At 41.3% G+C, this 25,305-nt stretch overlaps 1 protein-coding gene across 1 annotated transcript in view; it reads right to left on the reverse strand.

The window, feature by feature from the left end:
* LOC141003409 (adhesion G protein-coupled receptor L3-like) overlaps nucleotides 1–25,305 on the reverse strand; it is a 207,784-nt gene that overhangs the window by 3,112 nt on the left and 179,367 nt on the right. Inside the window, exons 16-21 of the mRNA XM_073474740.1 lie at nucleotides 23,837–24,057; nucleotides 19,067–19,133; nucleotides 17,016–17,107; nucleotides 8,518–8,686; nucleotides 8,215–8,340; nucleotides 6,131–6,227 (exon numbers count right to left, since the gene is read on the reverse strand). Of these exons, the coding sequence (XP_073330841.1) occupies nucleotides 6,131–6,227; nucleotides 8,215–8,340; nucleotides 8,518–8,686; nucleotides 17,016–17,107; nucleotides 19,067–19,133; nucleotides 23,837–24,057 (772 nt within the window). The remainder of the gene's footprint in view (nucleotides 1–6,130; nucleotides 6,228–8,214; nucleotides 8,341–8,517; nucleotides 8,687–17,015; nucleotides 17,108–19,066; nucleotides 19,134–23,836; nucleotides 24,058–25,305) is intronic.

Consider the following 25,305-nt stretch of genomic DNA (forward strand, 5'->3'; position numbering starts at 1 on the left):
GCTCAAGCACAGCACAAAGACACCAAGCTTAAGCACTACATTCAAGCAAAGACAAAAATCACAGCCATGCATTTCACACATAGAGTGAACACAAGCTATAGCACCAGCTGTAAATTTGGACCCCAGCCATATTGTCCCATATGAGCATTGTATTGTATGTAAAAAAATAATTTAGTGATGTCTGCTTTGTCCGTAAGAACACAAGCAGACGTCTCACGAAGCATGAATTAGTTAAAATATCTCAGAATCAGCCCACACTGAAGGAGGGAGCCTTTCTGTTCTCTCTGCTGCGTGAACATGTAGATTTCATATTTTATCAGTCAGGCCGAGCCCATGCCATCATAACATCAAAGCAAATGTTTGACGATAATTCAAACTAGCCCAGACAAGGCCATCCACGCGGTCTGACCTTTTGAAAATTTGACATGACGCATTTTCTGAGACCTTCAAGAAGTGTATTAGCTTGATCAAAGCGAACGGTGAAAAAAAATAAGTGCATGTACAAAGGCATGGATGTTCAATATTCGCTGGAAAGAATACAGATCAATTCATATTGATGTGCCTTATGAAATGTTGAGGTGAGTCTGGATGTTGACTGTAATTGGATTGGTTTCTTCGAGTGTCGTAGCAAAGGGGCCGGTGGATATTTGCCTGTAAGGAGCAGCAGATGCCTGAAGTCTACATCGAGTAGTGCACACTACAGTAAGCAGAGGAATTCAGAATGTGATTTAAACTGATTTTAGCAGCAGCTCGATTTAAAATGGCGAGGGCCTTTGTCATAAAAGAATGCTATTACTTCCAAAGGGAATGACTTCTTTTTTTCATTACCCCTTTGTCAGCACTGAGTGAAAAGAAAGTAAAGCCAAAGTCAATTACATTTGATAAGCAATGTTTAGTTTGACTCCCATACTTGTCTCTCTGTAGGGCTCTTTTAGGGACAGCATGAGGGAAAGGAAAGAAGAAAAAGAAAACACAATAAGCATAACAGTGACAGGTAGAAGAGAAATGTGCACATACAGTATGCTGATGACGCATCAAGAAAATGTTTCTGGGATGCAATTGTTGTCTGTCACCATGCATTTTTTTTGCACAGAGGAAACCACAAGATATCTACTAACAAATGTAGAAGAAAAGACTTTGTGCTAGATCTTCGTGCTTAAACATGGCACTGGTACTTGTGCATCAAATGCACCAGTAAATCTTTTGATGCATTAGCATTTTCATCCTTTCAGATATTTCTTTTACATCTATGGCAATGTAAGTGAGTTATAGCCCTCTGTCACGAGCTCCGATGCAGCACTTGTATTGCATACATAAATTATCAGCTGATCAAAGCTCGCTTTTTACACGAGTTTCTCAGTTTTACAGACTCGCAAAGTTACAGTAAACCTCATATTGACTGCCGGGAGTTGGAATAAAACTGTGCACGGGGAAAAATAGCGTCCCGATAGTCGGACTGATCCCAGAGGAAAGTGAATTTTTTGGTGGCTGATTAGAGATGGTTGCTAATACTCAGATAATATTTGTAGTTGTGTAGACCAATATAATAAAAAGAAATACAAAATAATGTGTAGATAGAGCCATATCTTGAGTTTATGAATGATCATTATTATTGTTATTGCAATTAAACAAAACTATTTATGCCTCAAAATAGGGAATTCTATTTGTAAATATATTAAAAACACAAAGAGCATCAAATTATTACCATCCTCATGTTTGTTCTTTTTTTGCATTTTTAATTGTAATATCGCGCACAACAATGTTTAACATACAAACAGCGGCATAAAAAATGGAAGAACTGCTAAAACTAAAAATAGAGACACAGAAGAAACAGCACACAAGCTTCACTGACAACATTAGAGCACATTTAAAATAATGACTGGGAATGTATCGGGCTGGCTAAGGGCAACCACTCTCAATCGTTTTTGTAACATTTATGTCGGCCAAACAGCCATGAGTGGGACTTATGTAACCGAATTGCATGCCCCGACCAGAAGCCAAGATACACCTCCAATGAAAAACCCCACAGCAAAACAAACCTGCAGGGTTTTTGTGATAAAGCTACAGTTTGTTCAATGCTAACACAGAACATCTAGAGCAGTGTTTTTTTTAATCAAAGCCCTGTAAAAACCCTCGAGGGGGAGAACTGGCATCTCAGCTTAGTGCAAGTTCATGACTTTTAACTCTCCAATCCTAAAGTTACTCACTGTTCCTGGGTAGGAACAAACATGCAGCCTCACAGTTTCTCCAGGACCAGACATTAAAAAACACTGCCCCAGCCACAATGTTAAAGAATGAAAAGAAGCTAACACACCTTGTGTGTTGTACATGCCCAGAGGGTTGTTATAGACTGCCGATTCCCCAAGCAATGTATTATAGGGATTGTTAGTGCCATGAGGACGTAGGAGTGCATTAGGTATAAGATGGTTAGCCATAGCCCCTGGAGCAGCCAGAAAGAGACAGAGTGAGACAGAAGAGAAGAAGAGCAAAGACAGAAAAAAGGTAGGTGGGCAGATAAATTGAGATATAGACAGAGAGAGAGAGAGAGAGAGAGAGAGAGAACATACATATCAGTTGGGCAGATGCAGCTGAGCAATGACAGCCATTAACATCCAAATGATCACATGATCATTAATGTGAGAGGTTTTGCTACATGAAAAGTGGCAGAGCTGAACTGACATGGCTAATGGGACCGATGGAAAGTGTGTTAATTGTGTTGTTAATGCTGGCCATTAGTGTTAAGCCTGTTTTTGTGCTCCACATACAGGCAGCATACTCGTGTTAACAGACATAAATTACAGAGAAGCACCGACAGGGCCAACACAACACGTGTACTGTTACATTTCTACTCAAGCAGGACACAATACAATAATCGGATCACTTTTTGAGGCTGAGGAAATAAATAAAACAGATTCTCTAAATGTAATGATTAGCAAAGGTAACGAAGAGGGGTTAGGCCTGTCAAGATTTGGATTTCTCCACATGATGAGGTGGTGTGGTGGGCTGTAGTTTTAGTGATACTCTGAAGAATTTATAGGGTGGGGTCTCTTTTAACCATTCAAAGACTAAGAACCCAAGCAGAAATCGGTGTAAAGACAGGATTAAACTGTCTACTTTGGCTCTAGGATTGTCTTAGAAGATAAATAACAGTCCAACTTTCCAGCTTTCCATATCAAACTTTTCAATTAATGAAGCTAATGTTAGTCAATGACCTCAGTGACCACGGTAATTTCAGCCTACAAAATCATCGTAATTTTCTGCCTAGAAATGAAAGGCCTGCTTTTGTCTCCCTCCTCCTGAGATCACGGGTGGTAAATCTGCCACGAGTTTCATTTTAAACTGCATACTGTACGTGCAGTGTGAGAATGGATAGCTTGAAAGTCATGTAGACGTGGTAACAGCCTTGCAAATGGTCACATACTGTGCTATTACTATTGCTTTTGGCATTGCCAATCTTGTGAGCTGAAGTGGTATAATATTTCCGTTTTCCACAAAGAGCAAAGTTCACATCTTGTCTGATTCTCTTATGTGCCATTGCTGATATAACCTCTGAATGAAGTGTCAGGTCCTCTCTTTAGTCAAGATGGTCATTACTTTGCTCCGGCCTCGCCTCCTCCGCACAAACAGAATGGAGGCTCATTTTCTACTCATGTGACGCTCATCCTCAGATACTTGCTGCCAGGATGTTGCCCTAGTGACTCATCAGTTTCCCAGCCACATACAAACCACACCAGAGCAACATTCACAGACTGAGCCCCGTGATTAGCTTCAGATTTGAAGGCTGCAATCTTAAACATGAATGGCGCAGATTCCCTGATGTTTGTTTTTCTTAGCTTTTGATAAAAAATAATTTATTTCCGAGTGTTTGAATGCATTATGCAGAATATCAAGTGTGCCAAAAATATTTGTGACTCGCGCTCATTTCCTGTTTACAAGATGTTTTTTTCCCCCCTGTCAACATGATATGATGCTATTATTTTTAAAGCAGCCAAGATTTATGAGGGCGGTACATGCATGTGGCTTCCTCCAGCGCAGGTAAACACCTTTTATCTGAGGTACGAGTACACAGCAATTAGATCCTCTGGCAGAGTGTACTGTTCCTTTCTAATGCTCTGAATCTGTCATACCAATAGAGAAAGGTTTTTTTCATTACCTTGTGATCACCCCGATCTTTTGAAAAGTTCTTCTTTTTTTTAACTTTTTGACAACATAACTATTTTCCGTCCTGAAAGAGTCTCCTTAATAAAATGTTAACAGGAAGCTGTAATCTTTCAGCATTTATCCTTCACATTTTTTCGCTTGAGTTTAGTATTAATTAGGCATATTATAATTTTGCTTGGAAATCAATGTTGTTTTGATTTTAAAAAGCAGTAATTTGTTGTTGCTGCTTGCTGCTGCTTCCCCTAATTACAGTGCATTCCATAAGCATTCTTGCAACAACTCTTCCCCTACTTCTTGTGTCTGCGTTTGATAAATTGGACAATTTCCAAAACCGCACTGATTGTGTGGTGCAATAATCCCGAATGCTGGGATAAATTGAACATGCAAACGCTATCAAGATGATTGCATGACTCCGCTCTCGAGAAAAACGCAGCCAGAGTGTCAGCTGCGAGCTCACTCTCAGGTGCGAAGCGGCAGGGGGTGGGAGCTGGTTGGGAAGGAGGGTTTTTTTCCACAAGAAAAAGTCTCTCTTCAACATATAATTCCTTAATAACAACACAGGAGCAGCCCAGACACGGATAAGTGCAGTTCTATTTGCATCTGCTCCTGATGATACTTGTGATGGGGGAGACACTCTTGAGCTCTTGCGAGTGTTGTCTCTATCAGATCCAGCCTGGTAAGAAGCCAGCGGTGTAAAATTAATAATTTCTATCTCCGCCTTTTGCCTTTATGGAAGATCCATGTACGCTTTTCTTCAACAGCCGACCTACCGCTCCACCTCCCGCCCCAATTCAGCCTCTGTGCAACTGAGAAAGGCTGTGTCTGTTGATGGTGCTGAGCTGAGTGCCTAATTATTGAGATCCTGACACTTCCTCCCTGTGTCGAACATTAATCCATCATTGTAACTATGCATTAGTGTCTATGCAGGCAGGCGCCCAGAGCGAATTTAGAGAGTGAGCAGTGTGGAACTCGAGCCCTCCATCAAGAGATGCGATGAGCGGGGAGAGTTAGGGAGGGATGCCAGCCAGGACGGTATTTGCCACTTGATGTTGGATGCAGTCTGGTATCTATTTTCTGTGTAACCTGAGAGACTTGGAAGTTAACTCTATTCACTGCGCTGCTGTCAAATGCATTATGGTAAAATACTTTTTATTAACGTGTTCCTGCGAGGGAATTCCACTGAATTGATTTTTTAGATTTTTATTCAGCACTTTCCCTCAGAGTATGCCCGGTTTCAGATTCAAGGTTTTTGCAGTCAGCTAACATGATGTTGCATTGCTTTAGAGGGGGGGTGGGGTGAGGTGGGGGGGACTGAATGTTACCCATCTTATCAAAAGCGCCGAAACTACAATTTTCATAAACAAGTTGATGAAATGCATGATGCATCAAATATAACATTTACTCACTTGGGTTTTTTTTATTGTTTGGAATGAAATCCTTTCTGTATAGTCCTTTAAATTACAAGACAGTACAAATGTCTTTTTGATGCCTCAAAATAACAACATAATAAACAATTTTCCTGAGCAGCATGACACCAAAGGAGGATTTTATCCTTTCAATCAATGCCTTGTATTCACAATCACGCTCTCTTTCAACCAGGCAGAAGTAGTGACAAACACACCCAGCTATGTGAGCGTGACATGGCTATTGACAGCAGTTATGATGCATCTCATTACTCATATTTAAGAACTGGCTTCAGCATTCGGTGATAATAGACAGTTGTGAGGAAGAGTGCCTCTTTTACTTCAATTTTTTTGGAAAAACTACTTATTTTGCCTTGACTTGAGACGTAGTGTCCCACCTTTGAGGTTTTAAACTCTAAAGCTCTTACGTGAAATTAAGTGGGAAATGACAATTCAAGAAAAAGCTTTTATGAAGAAAATGTGGTTTGCATTAGTCATGTAGTCTAAGGTTAAGGCCAGTGCAGGGAGGAGTCATTCAAGTAAATATGTGCAGCGGGACCAAGTACCTCTGTTGAGTGACGCAGAGCTGTTGATGTCGCCGGTCATGAAAGAGGACTCGGACTGTTTTCTGACCGTGTCGTTCCACATTCGACGGATGCGGCTCTGTGGGGACAAACAACATGTCAAAACACATCAGAATCTCACTCTGAACGCTCTCAGTAATACAGCTAAAAAGTCTGCGTATGGAGGTTTAACTACAAGCATTCACCTACTTTTTAACACAGTAAAGGCTAAGATATGATGCTTAAAAAGGGACTGTCAGCTTTCTAATCTAGTATTTAAACCATGAAACATGTCAGCTGTGGGGATAAGTAACTCCAATTAAAGATGAGCAGTAGTACTGGGATAGGTGAAGTCAATAATAAAGTCATCAGTCAAGCTCTCCGAATCAGTGTCTCGGGTTGCAAAGGCTCAATCCAAGAGGGTTCATCCTGGTTAATTATGATAGAGTCCCATGGGCTGTTGCACAAGCTAAGGGTCTGGATATCCAACCACAGAGCTGACTACTTTCTATCCTGTGCCAGTGGGGTTTGGCAGAAGATGTCAGATTAATGTTTAACAGGTTTGGTGACAGTGAAAAGAAAATGCGAAAAGCAGAAAATGCTCTTAAATGATCTTATTTTTGTAGTTTTGGTATTCATTCATTTCGGTAATAACAACATTCCATTAAAGTATCATCTTTATACTGACATAATCACAATTTATAATCATTATAGCATAATAGCAGGGCCTAAGCTAAAAAGGACAAGTTTGAGTGTAAAGTCATGCACTGAGACAACACTCTTAAGAACATTTTTTTGTCTGTGATTGCTTCCGACACCTCAGACAGATTTCAGCCTAATTAAGTCATTGCCACCACTATAACTGAATCTGAAGCAACTGCCACAGCACCTCACCTCATCTCTTCCTGAGATTATCCATTAAAGTGTGACATTCAGGCCGTGAACGTGCTCTTTACTCACAAAAGCTTAATCATCGCATATGAGAAAAATGAAAATAATTCCTATGCAGAGCACCAACGCAAGACGGACATGTTGTTTCCGGCACTTCTGTGTCAACCCCTGGTGACGCACGGCTTGTATATCCTAACAGCGACATATACTGACACAGCTGATCTCATTAACATATTGTACATCATGCTGTCCCCCTAGCACTGGAGAAACAGATGGGTTGAAAATGACACTGCTGTTTTTTCGTGTTTTTTGGACAGATAAAAACCATTCACAGCCAGCGGCTTCCAATGTACTTCGCTGATTACACATTCATTTAGAAGCCTCGGCGTTAGCAATAAACAACCACATCTTTCTGAGTGTTTCCATTCCTGTCTTGCTCATATAGAGCGACTGAGGTTAGAGCCATCTTGTCAAAGCAGTGTGTATAATTAAACACTTTGATCTGTCGGCAGAATCCAGCTTGTACCGTGGGTTGCCACTGCATGCTTGACTCTGAGGACTATTTATAATTGAACACTGGAAGGAAATCACTCTCTTTAGAATATGGATATGATGTTCAATTATAGTGTATCATGGCAATACATCTTATACTTCATGTCAATGTGGGAGGAATGCATTAACAATTGACTTTACATGGGAGACTCGCCACATGCACACAGAATTCACATATTTTTGGCAGAGACAAATAAATCTGCATTCGTGAGCAATCCCTCACAAAAAGCTCGAGCCAACACTTTAGTCAGCGTCACTGTACCAATGTGCAGCCTGCTCCGACGAAAATGAATTGCAGACTGACTTCATGTGCTTAGAAAATGTTCAGCTTACCAAGCACCACATTTTCCCGCTATCGCCTCCAAACGAGGACATATGTTGCGCTTCCTTGAAATCTATCACGCATACCTACACAGTCACCTTTAAAATCTGTTCTCATCGGTTCTATAAGGAGGTGCACATCTGTGTAATGTCACAGATTATTATCTAGGAATAAGTCACCCACTCTTCTGATAAAATGCAGTGGTATTCCAAAACCAAGCGAGCATTAGTTGGTCCAGATCTGCTAAAGAAGACACATTCAAGTGCAGTGAATCGAGAATGTAATGAAAGAAAAGAAAGGGGCATTTAAGGGGTCACGCCACCTGTGACCCTGTAGAATAACGTCCCGGAGCACGAGAGGCGGTGCCTTTTCCAGAGCCGATGGAGCTGTCCACACTTTTGCCACTGCAGCAGTGAGTGCGCAGGCATTTCCCATACTCCTTACGCACCTGTATGAATCAAAAGCACAAGTACAAGCTGAACATTAGACCAAATCCAAGGCTAATAACCGCATTTCATACTTTTGGAGATGCTCTTCTGGCATACTCACTGAAGCATGAAATGAAGGTAATGATATGTGCAGTCAACTGAGGTCACGTTATGCAATTTCAGGAATGAGTCAGTACCTTTTTCTGCAGCACACAGTGGAAGATGAAGATGAACATCCCCTGCAGGGAGTTGAAGATGGTGAACAGGTAGGCCATGACCACCGTGCTCTCGTTGACATACATCAGGCCAAAGGCCCAGGTCAGGCCCAGCAGGCACAGCAAGGCAATGGCCCCAATCACCCATGATCTGGAATATAAACAAGCAGCCATCTTAGAAAAACCTTAAGGCAGATTTAATCTTCAAAATGTTAAAACTGATTTCAATGGCAGATTAAAAAGCAGCTACTTTATTTGAAGTGTGTGCTAGCACTAAATAAAAAGAAATCAGTTCAAGGTCATTTAGTCAACAGATAAAAGTCAAGGTTTTCCATTGAGAGGAGAGGAGGCACCAAACAAATGAGTAGGGAAAAGAAACTAATGAGAAATGACAATGGCTTTAATTTTAATTTTCAGTTTCCGATGTTACCTTCCCCTTCCTTATTCGCCCTCTCTCAAGCGATGCCGCTGACTGTTTGAAAAGCCATAAATGATAATAAAACTGCTGATTCATATATACGATAATGGAGGTCTGTATAAATGGGAGGGGTAACAAATATGGCATTTTCATTAGGAGACTATTTACATGAGTACATCACATGTTGGATTCTATTGCCTGAGGGTTGGGATAAGAATCTTGTAAATTCTTACTCAAGCTGAAAGGTTGAGCTGAGATAAATGCCCTTGAGAACGCCGAGTCTATTAAGAATAAAGGGCTCTATCTCTGTGCGGGCACGCTGCGCAGAGAAGTGGCATTTTTTCTTCACCTGCACCCTTTTGACATTTTGGTGACTCCCAGTGCGCCGCAGTAGGCGAGGCGGAGTTAAGATTAATATCTGATTCTTGCCGGCATCCGTCATCCACAACAGCCCGCATGTATGAAGATCTTCACTCAGGCTTGATTAAATCCTTCTGATCTAAAGGAGGCTTTCATGTTGTCCTTTCACAGCCTCTAATGTGAGTTGCACACTTTGTCAATGCACAATTACACACACCAGAATAATCAGGTAATCTTGATTAAGCATTGCACGAATAATACGTGTAATGATACTGTCTAAAATAACAGTAAACTTCGTATAAGTGGTTTTCTATGTGTCTGTTTTCAAATCTAATCACAATTAGTATAATTTTGCAAGGCAGAGGCATTCTTAGGATGTGACAGAGGTCAACCTACAGCGGCTATGAACAACATGATGCAGTTGCTGTTCGTAGAACTGATGTGGATAAATTTCACAGTTGTGTGACTTAAGAGTAATATAAGTATAATAACTCCAGCATACTGTCCTGCTTACTACTAATTCACGTCAAGCATTTACCCATTACACTGAGCTAACTATTTCAATCATATATACAGCACATTACTTATTGCAAACTATACTTAAAATGATATTTTAGCTTTAAACTTATTAAACCGTAAGCTTTTTAGCCTTACTTTTAGCTAACAATGTCCACCATTTATCCATTAGCCTACTTTTAGCAAACTGTGTTACAAATAATCTTTTATCTTATCTTAGCAAATTATTATTAACTATTTCAAACACTTACCCTTCGCTCACTATTTAAACAATGTATCTATTACTTTTAGCTGACAATTTCAACCATTCATACATTACTTTTAGCAAACTATGTTACAAATAATCTTTTATCTTACTTTGAGCCAACTATTTTAACCATTTAGCCTTACTTTTAGCGATATAAATCATGTACACATTACTTTTAGATAACATCTTCCACCGTATGTACATTAGTTTGAACTATCACGTTTAGCTTTCTATTTTAACTGCATTCCTTCTAGCTAACTATTTCAACCATTTATCCATTACTTTTAGCTACGTCAACCATTTATTCACAAATGTTAGCTAACTGTTTCCATGGGAACCAGTGCCTTTCACTTTTCACTCATGAAATAAGCTCTTACAGTATGTGCGTATACGTATTGGATGAAGGCAGAACGAACGATGATATCTGACTTGCAAATGTGAGTGCTGTATGGACATTATAGTACTAATATATCTACAGAGTGTGTGTGAAGACACAGGTGTCATTTAAAACTAATCTTGCTTGTCACATCTGTGGGCTATGTATATCTAAGACGGGAGTGCTGTGTTCACACTAATGCGGCCTTCAACATGACTGAGCACTGCACAATAAATCACGGTAATGATTCAGAGAGGCAGCTAGATGGATTTGGGTGCGGATTTGTTAATATGGAGGAGTAAATGAAAGATGGCATTGTGGGAAGAGGGCCCTTTCCAATTTTGTCTTACTTGATCTCAGGTTCATAATCCTGATAGCTGAGCAATGCGACAAGAAAAAAATAACAAAATGAAAACAGGCAGAAATAAATCAAATCACATAACAAGGAGATGGATAGGTGTAATCCAAAAATGTGTGGCCATGAATACAATGGACAAATTTAGACATTAAGAGGGAAACAATACACCAAGAAGGTAGATGGCTTATTTTGGCAGGAGAGGAGATTAAAGCTACATTCGCAGCAGCTCATCCAAACATCAAGGCCAGACATTCATACATTTTTGGACGGGATTTACAAGCGATAGCCATAATTATCTCGCCTTACAGAAGTATCTAGCTCGCCTCATAAATGCTGGCAGACCTTCGCATTTAAGCTGTTATAAATGGGCCAGGTGTGCGGCAAAATAAATGATTTATGAATTCACCAGGGCAACCATTAAACATAATTTTCCCAGGGCTGTCTTAATGACCTGGTGGGAGAGGTACTTCATCAAGGCGATTGCCCCCGGAATGGACACAGAAACACAAGCAGTGGGCACAAAGAGAACAAGATATTGTCCTCTAACTAGTGGCAGTTCTGTTTGAAGAATACTGGATGATAGAGACATAAGAGGTCATATGAAATGCGTCCAAGAGGACAGGATATGAAGAGGCTACGACTCGTATCGCACGCGGCTTATCTGCTTCTGGAGTTATCAGATAAATGTGGGGATGAATTTGAGAGCCGCATGGAAGGAGCCTCGAGGCCAAACTTCTGAGACTGCATAACAGTCACTGAAAAGCATAACGGCTCACTTACAAATGAAGAGAGTACATTTCAGTTCAGTTTTATCCTGTCAGGGCTGTGGCTAGCTGACTGAAAGCTAATATTAGTAATGAAATAACAGATGCAAAACATCTCAGTTAATTTTCCCGGTGTCATTAAGTGCAAAATTGTTTATGTAAGGTGCAGTAATTGGCGAGGCAGATCAAGTTATTCAGGAATAATTCTAATTAAATGTGTAGTTTAATCTGGTTTTAGAATGTCGAATATAGCATCTAGGTAATATAAGTACTTTCGCTGAACTGTGCTCGTCACAAAACCATAGATTCAGTGAATATATAGATATACCATCCATCCCCGAGGGCTGCAATGGAACACTTCTAGGCTTTCGAAGCACAAAAAAAGTGAGAGAAGCTTTATTGTGCTAATCGTCGAGAACAAACTCCAAAAATGAGCAATTTCACGCAGAGAACTACTTCAGACTGTGGCATCGAATCACCGTCAATTTCCTTCAAAATGACTTAATTTGAAGCGGTGCCATTCATCGTGTCAGAGATCATTTATGTATGAGATTGAAATTGGTCAATTCAAATTTGTATAAAGTCATTTTACAGGCTGTTTCGAGGAGGAGAAGAGGAATAGCTGTGATCAACCCGACAGGGTGTTAATTATTTAAGCAAAGGTATGCTTAAAATGCTAATCACCTCGGAGTGTTTAAGACATCAATAGTGCAAAGTTTTTGATGTTGGCAGAGACGTTTTTATCTTTGACATCATCCTCGTTAGCATATTTTATTTGAAGTTTCTTATCTTCACAGGGAGGAAGCTATGCACAGTGTAGACCCTTCTCTAGAAAGTGTTCAGTCTATCATGTTCTAAATAAGGCACATTCAGAGGAGCAGGTTTGGTATTTAAAGTCACGATGGTGCAAAAAGTCTTATTGTAATCAGTGAATCACAGGGCAGTGGCAGCCGCTGTCTCCAGTATGCCGTGATGAGGGGGAAAACACATCAAACACAATATCAATTCTATTCTACACCCTCGACTGAGAAATGTTGCGTCTTACCAGTGCCATTCTACAATAACACATCCATCATAATAACGGTAGCTAAAACGAAGAGGGAGAAAGAAAAAAAAAAGCGGAAGATGAAAAAACAGAAAGATGTTAAAGATAAACACAGCGTAAGATTAAAAAAAAGAAAAAGGCAGGATGTGAGTGCTAATCAAAAGAGGAAAAGCAGAGAAAGAGATACACAGTGAAAGAGAGATGAAACATTCACATTAAAACAAGGCAGCATGATGAAATCTGAACATAAAACGTGACATCAAACCATAAAGAGGAACCGAATGGAGGAAAGATGAGACAAAGGAAGACACACCTCATTAAACTAAGCTAAATTGACTTAATTAACCTGCGGTATCATCATCATCAAACCAGTTCACCTTGATAAAAAGCTCATCTGAGAAGGAAGGCAATGATGGATCTGAAAACATTTACTACGATGTGTAAAGGCCATTTTGTTTGAATCAGTTATGATGGTAAGGGTGACACCAAATTGGTTAAACACATATCTAGATTTCACACGTTGCAGTGTTGAGAGACACACGGGGATCAAAATAAATTGTACTAGGTGCATGTTAGAAACTGATACTTACCACTGGTGTATGATGAAATACCAGTTAATGACTAGTGTGGTTCAGCCAACAATACAGAAGCTGGTCCTCTGATGGTGTTTGTGCAGTCGAGTACTGAGTAATGGGTCTTGACATAAAAACCGTGTCAGATGAATGAGGGCTGACAAAAGCAGTGCAGCTTCATCCCATTTTCCAATGGATGTCTGAAACACTGCACACTGTTTCGAAGCCACTAAGACTCGGGGTCAGGCGGTCACTTGTTTGTTACATTATGGGAGGCCAGTGTAATAAATCATATGACACGGAGAACTCCTGCGGTCAATATTTTGCTGCAAAACAAACTATGTATCTCGCGGTACCAAAGATGGGTAGCGTCTATAAATGGACTTGGAAATTGCTGAGCAAACAGAGAGTAGTCTGCCAAAGCAATAAAGTAACTTTAAGATAACTCAATGTGTTTAATTTAAATGCCAGAACAAGGTGTTTGAATTTGTCCTGATTACAGTGCTTTGGATCAGTGTTTTGCTCAATGTACCTGCTGTTCTCGTCCAGTTTGGAGCTCTATCAAAGTGCTCTTCTAAACAACACCGAGCCTCAGTATATAAGCTACAGAGCAAAAATCAAGTGGCCGCAGGTGGCCTGCCTGTATTTCTGCCAGTGTTTGAACCATTACTGAGATTTGGGCTGTCTGTGCTTATAGAACATATGTCCGAGACATGTATCTGAGGCTCGATTGTGTTTCTAAAATAAGACCTGCTTAAAAACATAATCCACACTGCGAGTCCTGACAGTGTTTTCATAGGATAGGTACGGCATGGGAACAAGCCACTTGTTTCAGTGTTTAAAAATGATCCCCAAAACCCAAACCTGCATTTAGATCGCTTAAAAGTCAAGTCCTCGCTGGCGAACCTCGATGGCTGTGTCAACCCGTCCGGCAGCTGCTCCACAATTCTCAAGCAATAACCCAATCTCAGTTCTCTCACTGCTGCAAAGTCTTTGTTACATGTCAGAATGAAAAAAAGGACCGAATGACACAGCCTGTTATTTTCAGAAAATGATGTAAAACCTGGAGGGAAGAGGTGACATTGAATGGCTGTAACCATATAGCCACTGTAGGTGGAGGTGTCAAGTTTGGATTACCATATTATTATTAATATTGCAAGACAGTATAGGACCTCATTACAGCACAAACAAAGGGAGCACATCAGAAATTGGCTAGGCTAGCAGTTAGATGAACAGCCAAACCAGGATTGGCTTGCAGCAGCTTTAACAATATGTGTTGTGCAAAACCAAGTCGCGCTAACCTAGCTTATTTGGTCTTATTTAGTCTAACGTAGTGTTAGGTAATTTAGCTGGTCTGGTGAGATGTAATTCCAAATCTTCAAAATGCAAATGTTTTTATTCAGTAATGTATACATCTCTAGTCAGTAAACCCTGACGTTATAACTAGGGTAAGTGTACTTGAGAAGGTGATGCAACCAGCAAGTTCACAGAAGGATAACAACAAGAACAGCAAAATATACCAACTTCTGTGTTCCTCAGATGTGACAAATCTAGTTAAAGCTTAACATCCTGTCTATCTCCCACGACATGTCACCTTGAGGTGACTGCCATGTAAGTACAGGCCACACTGTGGCCCTGCTCAAAAGCAGCACTTAAAAACCATGGCTCGGCTCAGGAACATCCTGCAGTGAATTTGTGATGGAAAAACACATTGGCACAGTACAGTCTGCCCCGGCGCAGCTAAAGCAGGCTATGTCATGCGCGCAGAAGATTGTTTTTTTATGTGTGTATCACTGTGCTGAGAGGAGCGGGGCAGACAGGGCCACTGTGCTGAGACACAACCAGTGATGTGATGGCACAAAAAACAGCCGGAACGTCGGCCATAAAGTAGACTAATGTGTCCAGAGTGGCTTAAAAAAAAACAAGGCAGACTGCAGAAACAGAACAGGGACCCTTATCCATCATAGCAAACAGGCAGCAAAACAACTTTACACCGTCTATAGAACGAGTCTGTCCTGACACCAGGTTGCCTCAGCTTACATCAAAGACAATGACCGAAAATGCTGTGTCATTCTCCAGGGTAGAGGGACCTTTGAAACAACTTTTCTAAAACTCTTTTTTTTTTTTTCATCTTTAGTCAGACCCCTTCCGGATGAAACTTTTAGAACTCTAACCGAACCAAATAATCTTTCATATTTAAAGGCAGACTAGTCAAGATTAACAATGGATCACATTCACTCGAATGTGATAAGGGGTTGCTCGTAGGGACAAACCCAACACTGCTGTCCCCCTCAGCTCTACAAACATTTTAGTGTCTTTTAGTTAATTGCTTTGGCTTTGTTAGTATTTAACAACAAACATAGGTAAACAACTAGCTCGTGAAAACAGTGCGAGCCTTTAGCAGCTAAAGAGCGAGATATTTCCCTCAGGAGCTGGCGGAGACCAAAACAGAGGTAAAAGAGAGGCTGTGTTTGCTAACAAGTTCGACAGATCAGTTTTGGGGTTCATAATATGTCAGTGTTTGGTTTACTGCTTCTTCAATTGGCCCCCATGTGGCCAAAAATGCAATTATGTTTAATATTTTGCCGTACCATTGTTTAATCCATCACAGTGATATCAGGATATCAATGTTACGTTACCGCTCTTATTAACTGACATCTCTAATGATACCGTGGTGGATTACAAAACTGACGTTTTACACAAACATATTGCACCTCCAAATATCTCGCCTCAAGCACAGCTATTTCATCTGTAACTTTAAAGGATAAGTTCACCCAAAAACTGAAAATTCGATGATTATTTACTCGCCCTCACGCCAGTTGGAAAGTCTAGTGAAGTTTCGTAGTACGCATCGTTTTTTGGAGCTTCACATCTAAACAGCGTCCTGCAGCATTCTCCTAAACAGCTGAAGTAGATGGGGACCACACAGCATCTGGATTAAGAAGAATGAGACGTATGGGGCCATTTCATGTTTTTCTTCAGTTGTTTTTTTCCCCCCTTCTACTTCAGTTGTTTTGGAGAATGTTTTTCTGTGAGGCTCCAAAAATGCTTTATCGATTACCAAACCCGACTTTCCATCGGCATGAGGGCGAAATAACTTTCGCCTTTAAAGTGAATTTATATGTAAATCACAAGGAATTTTAACTTTCTAGCAAACCTGTTAAAACCAAAGAAACTTTACATCTGACTTTGATGGTTATTATTGTCACTTAAGCTTTCATATTATCTGGGAGCAGCCAGGCGTAGGCAGATAAACAGACACACACACATAAAACACACACACATGATATGAATATTCATCTGTGGCATGTTGACACCCAGATAACACCGGGTCAGGTCTTCCAGACTGTCTCCTGGCCTTTTTTCCGTGCAGACAACAGTGTTCTTCTGATAATGATGGAGACGCAATCGAATACCTGTTTGATTTTAACCCTGCCTGACACAACCTTTCAGCGTAATGGGAGGTGCTTACCTTGCAGGCTCAGACTCCCAGACCCTTGGGTTGAGTGTTCACAACCTTAAGTGCTTTTAATGAGGTTTCAAAATATCAAAAGGGGGAAGGCAAGATAAAGTGAATTGCTTGGCTTGAATACAGAGTACCGACCAAAACGTATTCAACATGTTTAACCAGGCGTTCATTAAACTGAGGGAAACAGGAGGGGAAAATCAGCTCAAACTGAGTCATCCTGCATAAAATTCAGCTGTTGGCTGTTGGAAGCGAGTCCGTCACACTCATATTGAAACATTCCTTCCTTCTATAACAAAACGTCAAAAGGACGGCTATTTCTAGACGCCTTTAATGGATATCTGAGGGTTGCACTTACTTGATGTTGTCCAGGCAACCGGAGTCTGGTTTCAAGATGGCCGTGTGATGGAACATCTTGTAGAGCGCGATGCCCAGGAAGATCACATTGAGCTGAGAGACAAATAGGGATTCACAGAGGCAAAGATAAATAAAAAAAAGAGAGAGAGAGAGAGAGAAGGGGGAATGAAGCCTGGATGTTTCCTGTTTCAGTTACATTCATTTTAAATCAGAGCACTTTGTAGCACAAAGCTGGAACGCGGCGGACAGACTCGGTTTCCCACTTTGCCAAACAGAGCGCAAAATCCTATGAAACCTCCATGGTGGCACAACAGACTAAACAGGGAACGGTGAGACAAGACAGCTGCATACTTGTATGAGAGAGCCTTTCCATCTGACTTATTCACACTTGTCTCATCATATTCACACTTAGAGGCAACCACAGGGAATAACTGCCACTGCTGCAGCATTCGTTTGCTTTTACAGTTTCTACTACATCTGGGAAAAAGAAAAAATTGGCTTTGGTTGAAATATTTGCCAAACACTTGAAGAACTTCCAGCATTTATAATGTTGTGCTGCCTGATATATCACAAGCAATGACAGAATGTGTAGACTGTAATTCTATTTTTGATGCGCCTTATTTGCCGTAAAATAGGAGGCTTACTAATTCACCAGAGTTTTCTCTACATGCCTGATTTCTTATTCAAAAAAACAGACTGTGGAATAAAACTTAAAAAACAAGCACAGTTTAGTGTCAAACACATCTCAGGGAGTTGAACTTTTGCACTTACGTTTGACAAACAAATTGTAATTAGTCAGAAAAATTGAAAACGGTTGCATGTTTGTTTACTGGATATTACAAAGAAAAGACCCATTTTGGTGTCAAAAAAGAAATAGAAATTCAGAAAATGAGTCAAATCTGGTGGCGGCATGGGGGTCTTTTCAAAACAGCAATTATCACGCACTGACTTGCTCGACTGCTGTTAACAGGTGACATTCAGCGAGTAGGAGGTGAGCAGAATTTATTTATTTTTAAGCCATTTTGAACTGCTTACAATGCACCTTTGTTCAAACCCTCATCAAACTCCCAGAGGCAGCGTTGGATCGGAGCTCTCGCACATCTTTCCAACACAGATATTCTTGTTTGTAAATCTAAGAAAGACAGTAGTGAGTCATGAGACGCACAGAGACGCATTGTGAATGATTACACCAAACTGGAGCGTGACAGTGCTTTATGCACGTTTCGATTTAGCATCCACAGTCGTCATTTAGATTTGCTGGTATTCCATATTTTGGGTTCTGTGTGACAAGAATTTAAATATATATTATTTTTTTTTAGCTATTACGGATATTTAACAACAGCAAAGTTGATTTGCCGACTGGCACAGTATTTATTATGATTGCTGACTGGTGTCCTGGAAAATCAGGAGCACGTCTCCTGTGCCAGAGCGATATTTACAGCTTGGCATTAGCTTAAATACTTAGATGAACACCAGCCTGACACCAGATTTAAAGCAGTTGGATCAATAAATGAGCTGCTCTTTTTTTTCTTTTCTTTTTTTTTTCTTTTTTGAAAGAAAATTAGGGCTGTCCTAGTTGGGAAAGAGACAGAAAGTGTGTGCGTCCTCCTTGTGTATCTGCACCCGGAGCTGTCTGCGCGCCTGGGAGGAGGAGATGGAAAAAAAGGAAGTGGAGTACGAGTTGGAACAGGAACAAAATCAATCATAATCGCAGTGCGGATTACTCGAACACTGCATACTGAGCAGAGTTCACTCTCTTTCTCTCTGTCTCCCACCCCACCCCTTACCCTGCTCCTCCACCCCCCCAAAAAAAAAAATTGTCTCAGCCGGTGACTGCAGCAGGGTGACAAACTGCAATATATTCTCTACACCCCTCATTCGTTTTTCTGGACGGCTCCGTGCCCGGCGGTGGCATATATGCTCAACAGGGCAGAGAAAAGAGGGAGGATAGGAGCTGGAAAAAGGGATCTCGGTGGACCATTTAAGCGACGACCCGCAGGCTAAGTAGGGTTAATGAGCAAAAGGGGGGAAGTAGGGGGGTGTCACGCTTACCATAATTATCAAGGTTGCTGGTCCTATGAAACTCCAAATGAAGTAGGTGTCCAGGCGAAGCCAGCAACTGCAACGGAAAGAGATAGAGTGAGATGAAACGGGGGATAAGAAGTAGGAGAGAGGATGGTGAATATGAGGGGGAGAGAGAAGGATTCGAGGTTATGGCTTCACACTTCTGCTCAGAGGATATACATCAAGTGGGAGGCTGGAGTGACAGAGAGGAATAGGCACTTCAAAACACAGATTGCCGTGAGGGGCTTGAGAATTATGACCATCAGGAGGAATTTGGAGGAAAAGGGGGCTTTTAAGTGTCAATGACAGGCTCTCATAACCAAAACAGGTGCAGTATCAAAAGGTAAAGATAAAACAGAGAAAAGGACGTCGCCAAAGGATGTGAGCGAGTGACCAGACAGTTCAGCTCTGTTTCAATCCGTCGTGGTACGGCGGCAAATTACCATTACAGATGATAATTTATGGATGATTCAATTAGTTCTCAATTCAATCCTCACTGTATCACTTCAAAGGAATTGGACTGACCTTGACCCTGACACACGCGGTCCTTAAGCACTCAACAAAGTGTCTTACATGTCCGTGTTAGCCGCGATGACACTGCAGGACTGTTATAATTATGTCAATAATTAAATAGCACGCTCCTCCTGACCTCGCACTTCATATCCAAACATTACAGATAGTCTGGTCTTCTCCATTGAAGCGGACTAAACACAGAATAGAAGTAACAGGGCCAGAGTGGAAGGTGACAGTGCTCCTTTGAAATGGCCTGGAAAAAAAAAAAAAAAACTTTGATTCATGACCTGTGGTTGAATTATTAATCTTTTAATCTCCGCTGCTGCAGCAGATAGACGCCTCCATTTTTGGCCACTGGAAAATTATAGTTCATGCGGCCGTGTTGTCATTCAGGCTGACAGAGAGGGGAAATGGAAGTGGCAGAGAATTAGCCGTAATTCGGAGCATTTTAAGGCAAACTGAAGTGCATGGGGCACTTTGGAGGAGCAAAACACGGGGCTGCAGATAATGACCGTGGTAAGAAGTGCTGACATACAAAAATGTATGCATCAAAAAAATGTGCTACACTGCTGTAAAATGTGATTTCAGATAAAATGCGAATATCTTTTTTTTTCATCAAAACCTATTCTTATACTACGCAGACACAATGGGGTGGCAAAACAAAGCTAGATACAATGATCCATGATATGATGGATGTTATTCTGGTCCCATTCTCTTGGAGGCAACCCAAAATGAGGCATCTCCAGTATTTACGGCAAACAGAGCCGAAAAATGGAAAACTCAGACTGAAAACCTCAATCATGATGGCCAACTTTGTGCATGTTACACTTTTTGTCACTAAAGAACTCGCTGACAAACAAGAGATAATACAGTACGAGACGTGACGGGACAAAAATTGACTGCTCCTTTGTTGTTCCTGGGACTTGATACGTCTCCCCCTCACTGATATCAATGGATAAGACGAGGGAACGCGGAAAAACACATATGGGTGCATAAAGAAGTGAAAGGCGCAAACAAAAGATGCAAAACATGCACAGAAATCTGGCAGCTCATCAAAGCACACGCTCCGAACGCCGCTTTTATAAATTATGCTGAAGGTTCTATTGTTTGTTTTTGCCGTCTTCTTCTTCAGATCATAGAAAGATTTACAGACGTGGTAGGCGTTGGGAGCTGCAGGCTTTCATTTTTCCTGCCTCCTCTACCTTCCCCTTCTCTACTTGCATGCTGCATCTAGTGTTATCTCCCCTCCCGGTACTTTGAGCACTGTTCCTTTAGTAACCAAGCAATAAAAGCCGCATACATGCCAGTCAAAACACAAGCCGTGCTCGTGCCAACAGCTTGTGCTGAATATTCTGGTGTTTGTGCCACCAATCTGCAGTGATCTGACACAGGCTGTCCTTTGAGCCAAGGCGGCTTAATCTGCAAAGACATCTTTGCAGCAGAGATAGTCATTTCGCTGGCGTGATAGTGAGCTGATGACCAAGCAAGTGGCTGTGGCAATGTCAAATATTTGGACCAATCTCAAGCATTAAAGTATGATCTTCAAGACGTGCGTGGGGTTTGATAACACAAATTAAAGGCAACCTGTCAAGTTTTTGACCACTAGTGGTGCTACAGAGCAATATTTTCAGCTCCCTGTTTTGTTTGTATCTTTTGTTCCTCTAGCGATAAGAATTCCTGCCAATGGGTCAACAAGGCACCAAGAAATGTAGCAATATGTTGGCAAAAGGCAGGAAAGAAGACAAAGAAAAATGCTAGCAAATGAAATAGCTAATTGTAAAATAGAAGTAAACAGATAAGGTTTCAATATTCCAAAAAACAAAATATAAATAATAATGAATATACCTTATTTTATTCATTTACAAATCACCATGGGGGACCTTTGACATTAACCCCCATTATTCTGCAGGCTCAATGGAGCAGACTGGACTGCTGTAACAGCAACTACTGAAGAAAAAAAAAAAAAAAAAAGCCAATTCTATGTCCCGAGTTTACAGGTGGTTTGATGTATTGCTTTCATTAAACTGGAGAAATTACACAGGATCACACCTTTGTTTTTGCTGACCTCAAAGCACCGTCACTGGACTTGAGAAGAGTAAAACGCTGTGCTCAAGGGGACAATTAGTGTAATCACTGAGACATAATGATTGGAAATCCCGCTTTCCTTCTGCGAGGAACAGAGATTCCTATTTGATCCCAGACTTTGAACAGGTGACTTCACAAGCTCGCCGACCTTCAGGCTGCTGCGGCCCTTTTTAATGTGCTTGATTATCATGAGTCACTGGGACATCGCTTTAGCCATCTACCAAACCTGGGTCACTTTTGACAACTGCCGGCTGGATATTTTCTGCTCAAAGCGAGACCACCCATGACAGCGCTGCTTTTGGTCCCCAAATCAATTTGCGCCTTCTGCTATTCACCACGTGTCACGCCTTGTCCCTTCCCTCATCCTTCAAAGGCTGCGTATAATTGTTCCACCGGTGGCAGGCTTTAATTATTCACATGATGCCATGGCTCAGGCGGTGGCAGCTATCACCTCATCCATCACCAAGAACTATGGCTCTGCCAATCTACAAATGCACTGTCTACCAGTTGCGTTGTGTGTGCCATATTTGATAAACATCTCGGAAGCAAACTGCTGATGCCGGCCTTCATTATTTTCAGATGCGTTTGAGATTAACAGAGGGATGGAGGGGGATCCTCTGCTTGGCATTACACTGGTTTATAGACAAATGTGTGTCTCAGAGAAAAAGGATAGGAACTTATATCTTATGAAGCTTCTGTCAGAAAAGCCAGTCTCTGTCGCTGCCCATCTTTTTGTTAATCTCCTGTCTCTTTCTTTCTCTTTCATTCTCCATCATCCTGTTCATACTCTCTCCATCACTTGCGCATCCTCAAATGCTTAAGGCATTACCCGCCATTGCATGACATCCATCCAGCAATACGATCTCCTGAAGTTTGCATTTTGTTACCGTCAAAACACTGTCAATTCAGCAGCGGGGGGGGATGCACGCAGCTTGAGTAACCGTTCTGCTTCATTAAAAGTTGATGATGAGCAGTAGCTATTGGAGCGTCATCTGCATGGTTGTTAAAGCCCCTCAAACAACCACAACCATTTGTCGAGTTGTTTGCAGGGTTTCTGTGTAAGCAAGGAAAGCATATGTTTGTTTGGCCTCCTGGGATCCACACTGAACGCCACCTGATCAAGGTGCGACAATGTAGAAGTGTTATTTTCACGTCTCGAGGTGAAATATCTACATTAGGTTGCTTTCTTTGGTATACGAGTCAAGTCAAAGGTCATATTGATAACATTTTTATGTAGACAATTAAAATAATATAATACATCTAGATAGATTTTAGAAAGCTGCTTTATAAAGTATCTATTTTCTTTAAAACATTATTATGAATCATTTTAAAATGTTTGTTGCACCTAAAATGATTGTTTTGTTGATCTCCGAGTAAGACGGTTGGTTCCAGCTTCTAACACGTGTTTTGGGGAAAAAACAAAAACACATTTACAATGCTTTGTAGTGTAATCAGTCAATTGCAAGGCAACAAAAGTCTACATAAGCCCACACCAGCTCTCTTCCCAAATTCTTCGACCTGTGAAAAGGACAAATAAGCGTTCATGCTTTCATAGTTCCTTCAGTTTGGCCTTCATATCCAAATATCTGACGCAACATTTCCTTTCACTTTCAAATAGTTGAGGGACTCGCAGGAGACAAATTAAAAAGAGAAACCATCAAAATAAATGCAGAAGAGGTCAGGATATCTCCGCCTTTGGTCATTAATATGGGTCAAGCACCAAAAACACTCCTGACACACGCTCGCTGCCTGGAAAACAAACAGAGCCGGCTCTCTGGTGTAAAAAAACAACTGACAAAAAGGCTTATTTTCTTGGGTTTCACAAGGTTTTTTTTACAGTTCTCATCCACAGCAACAGAAGACATTTACGGCTGTTTTTGCAGGCTGAGTGAGTGAGAAGTACTCTTAAGGCTAGTAAATGGATCTGGGTGTAAATTCAAGATGTAGTGAAAGGATCTGTTGGTTAAGTGGACAAATGCCCTTTTCAGAGCTGTCCGTGTACTCTTCAGTTATGTACAAAAAAAGAATGTCAAGTCAATTATTTTTTTTAAAGGGACCATCTCAAAAAAAGGTACATGATCTTCAAGTATTGCATGCAAAAAAATGCTTCTGCAGCATTCACACAGTGTGTGAAGACAACACGCTTCACAATGCACTCACACTCGATCGGTGCCGTAGCTGCGGTAGTCCACCGCGGCGGAAACGGCCACGATTAGCGCGGGAACCCCGTAGCCCACCAGGTAGAAGTAGCGTCGGCGCGAGTGCTCGCTCTCGAACACCTCCACCAGCATGATGTAGAGCTGCACGCCCTCCAGGAACATCCACGTGAACGCCGCCAGGAAGAAGAAATGGAGCAGGGCGGCAAAGACGGCACAAGCAATCTGTGAAGGGTTTACAGTGGCAGGAATAAAGAGGGAGGGAAAAAAGGAGGAGGAAGATTTGAGTATTGAAAACATATTTTAATCAAACACTTTTGTGCATTATGCTGATTTCCTGAAGGGCTATAATGCCCTACTGAGGGGCATAATATGACTAAGATAATGGCAGAAACCGTCATCCGAGCAGCATTTCTCTGACCTCTGCGTGTTTGTATCTCTCCGACAATTAGCATTGCTAAGCTATGTTTGGCTGAAGCGACTGGATGTTTGCCTGTAGTGACTGGCAGAAGAACGCTGCAGCTACTGCGCCCATGTGGTCTTGTTTGCTGTAGCTGGCATGGATGAAAGAGAGATATGAAGAAGTGAAGTCAACAGTCCAAGAGCCATTTGGAGCTCATTGCATTTTATACTGCGGGCCAGGTGCGAGCACATAATGTAGTTACACACTTCCCGGCTGATAGAGATACCTGCAGGCGAGACTAGGACAGGAGCAGACTGTCATTAGTATGTAGGCACGTGCCCGCACACTTTCTAACAATAATAAGATACAGTACTTACATGGATTGATCTAATTATTGGCACAGTTGAACATAACTGGTGTATTTTGTCACTGGAATGGATTCAATTAAATAACTAAAAGGTTGAGTGGACATTAATTGCAGTCCAGGAGAGTGATCTTAGAGCCGGGCTGTGAATCACACCCATAAAATGTTATGGAAGGGAAAGGTGTAGGCCAAAGCATTATCTTTTAACTTCACAGGGAAGTAGCTCTGAGGATAAACTATGATGTGTGAGTTTTGGTTCTGATAGTTAAGGAGATATTTGGAGAACACAACATAGATGCATGCAAAATCATTTATTTCTTGGTGAAGTTGTGAACTAAAGGTATGTGTGGGATAATGTGATCAAATCATGACGATGAATTAACAATCATCAATAGGACCATTGGAAATAGGATATATTCCAGTGTCTGACCCTGTTATGAATGTATAGATATAAGGATCATTTCGTGCGGTGCTCAGACATCACTCCAGCTAAGAGAGCAAATCTAACTGCGTGCTCGGCCTCATTAGTAAGCAAACACGGCATGATTGCGAGGCGCTGTAGGTGGGGAAAAAAAAAAAAAGCCCTCCGCCATCCCGTATACATGTAACGACTCCACATTTGTCTGCTCGAGCATTGCACACTTGAAGATGACTGCGCGGTGACAGCATGCCTCCTCCACCTGCTACCACAGCTGAGCTCTCGCAG

This window comes from Pagrus major, chromosome 10, assembly GCF_040436345.1.
Source record: "Pagrus major chromosome 10, Pma_NU_1.0".
Lineage (NCBI taxonomy): Eukaryota > Metazoa > Chordata > Actinopteri > Spariformes > Sparidae > Pagrus > Pagrus major.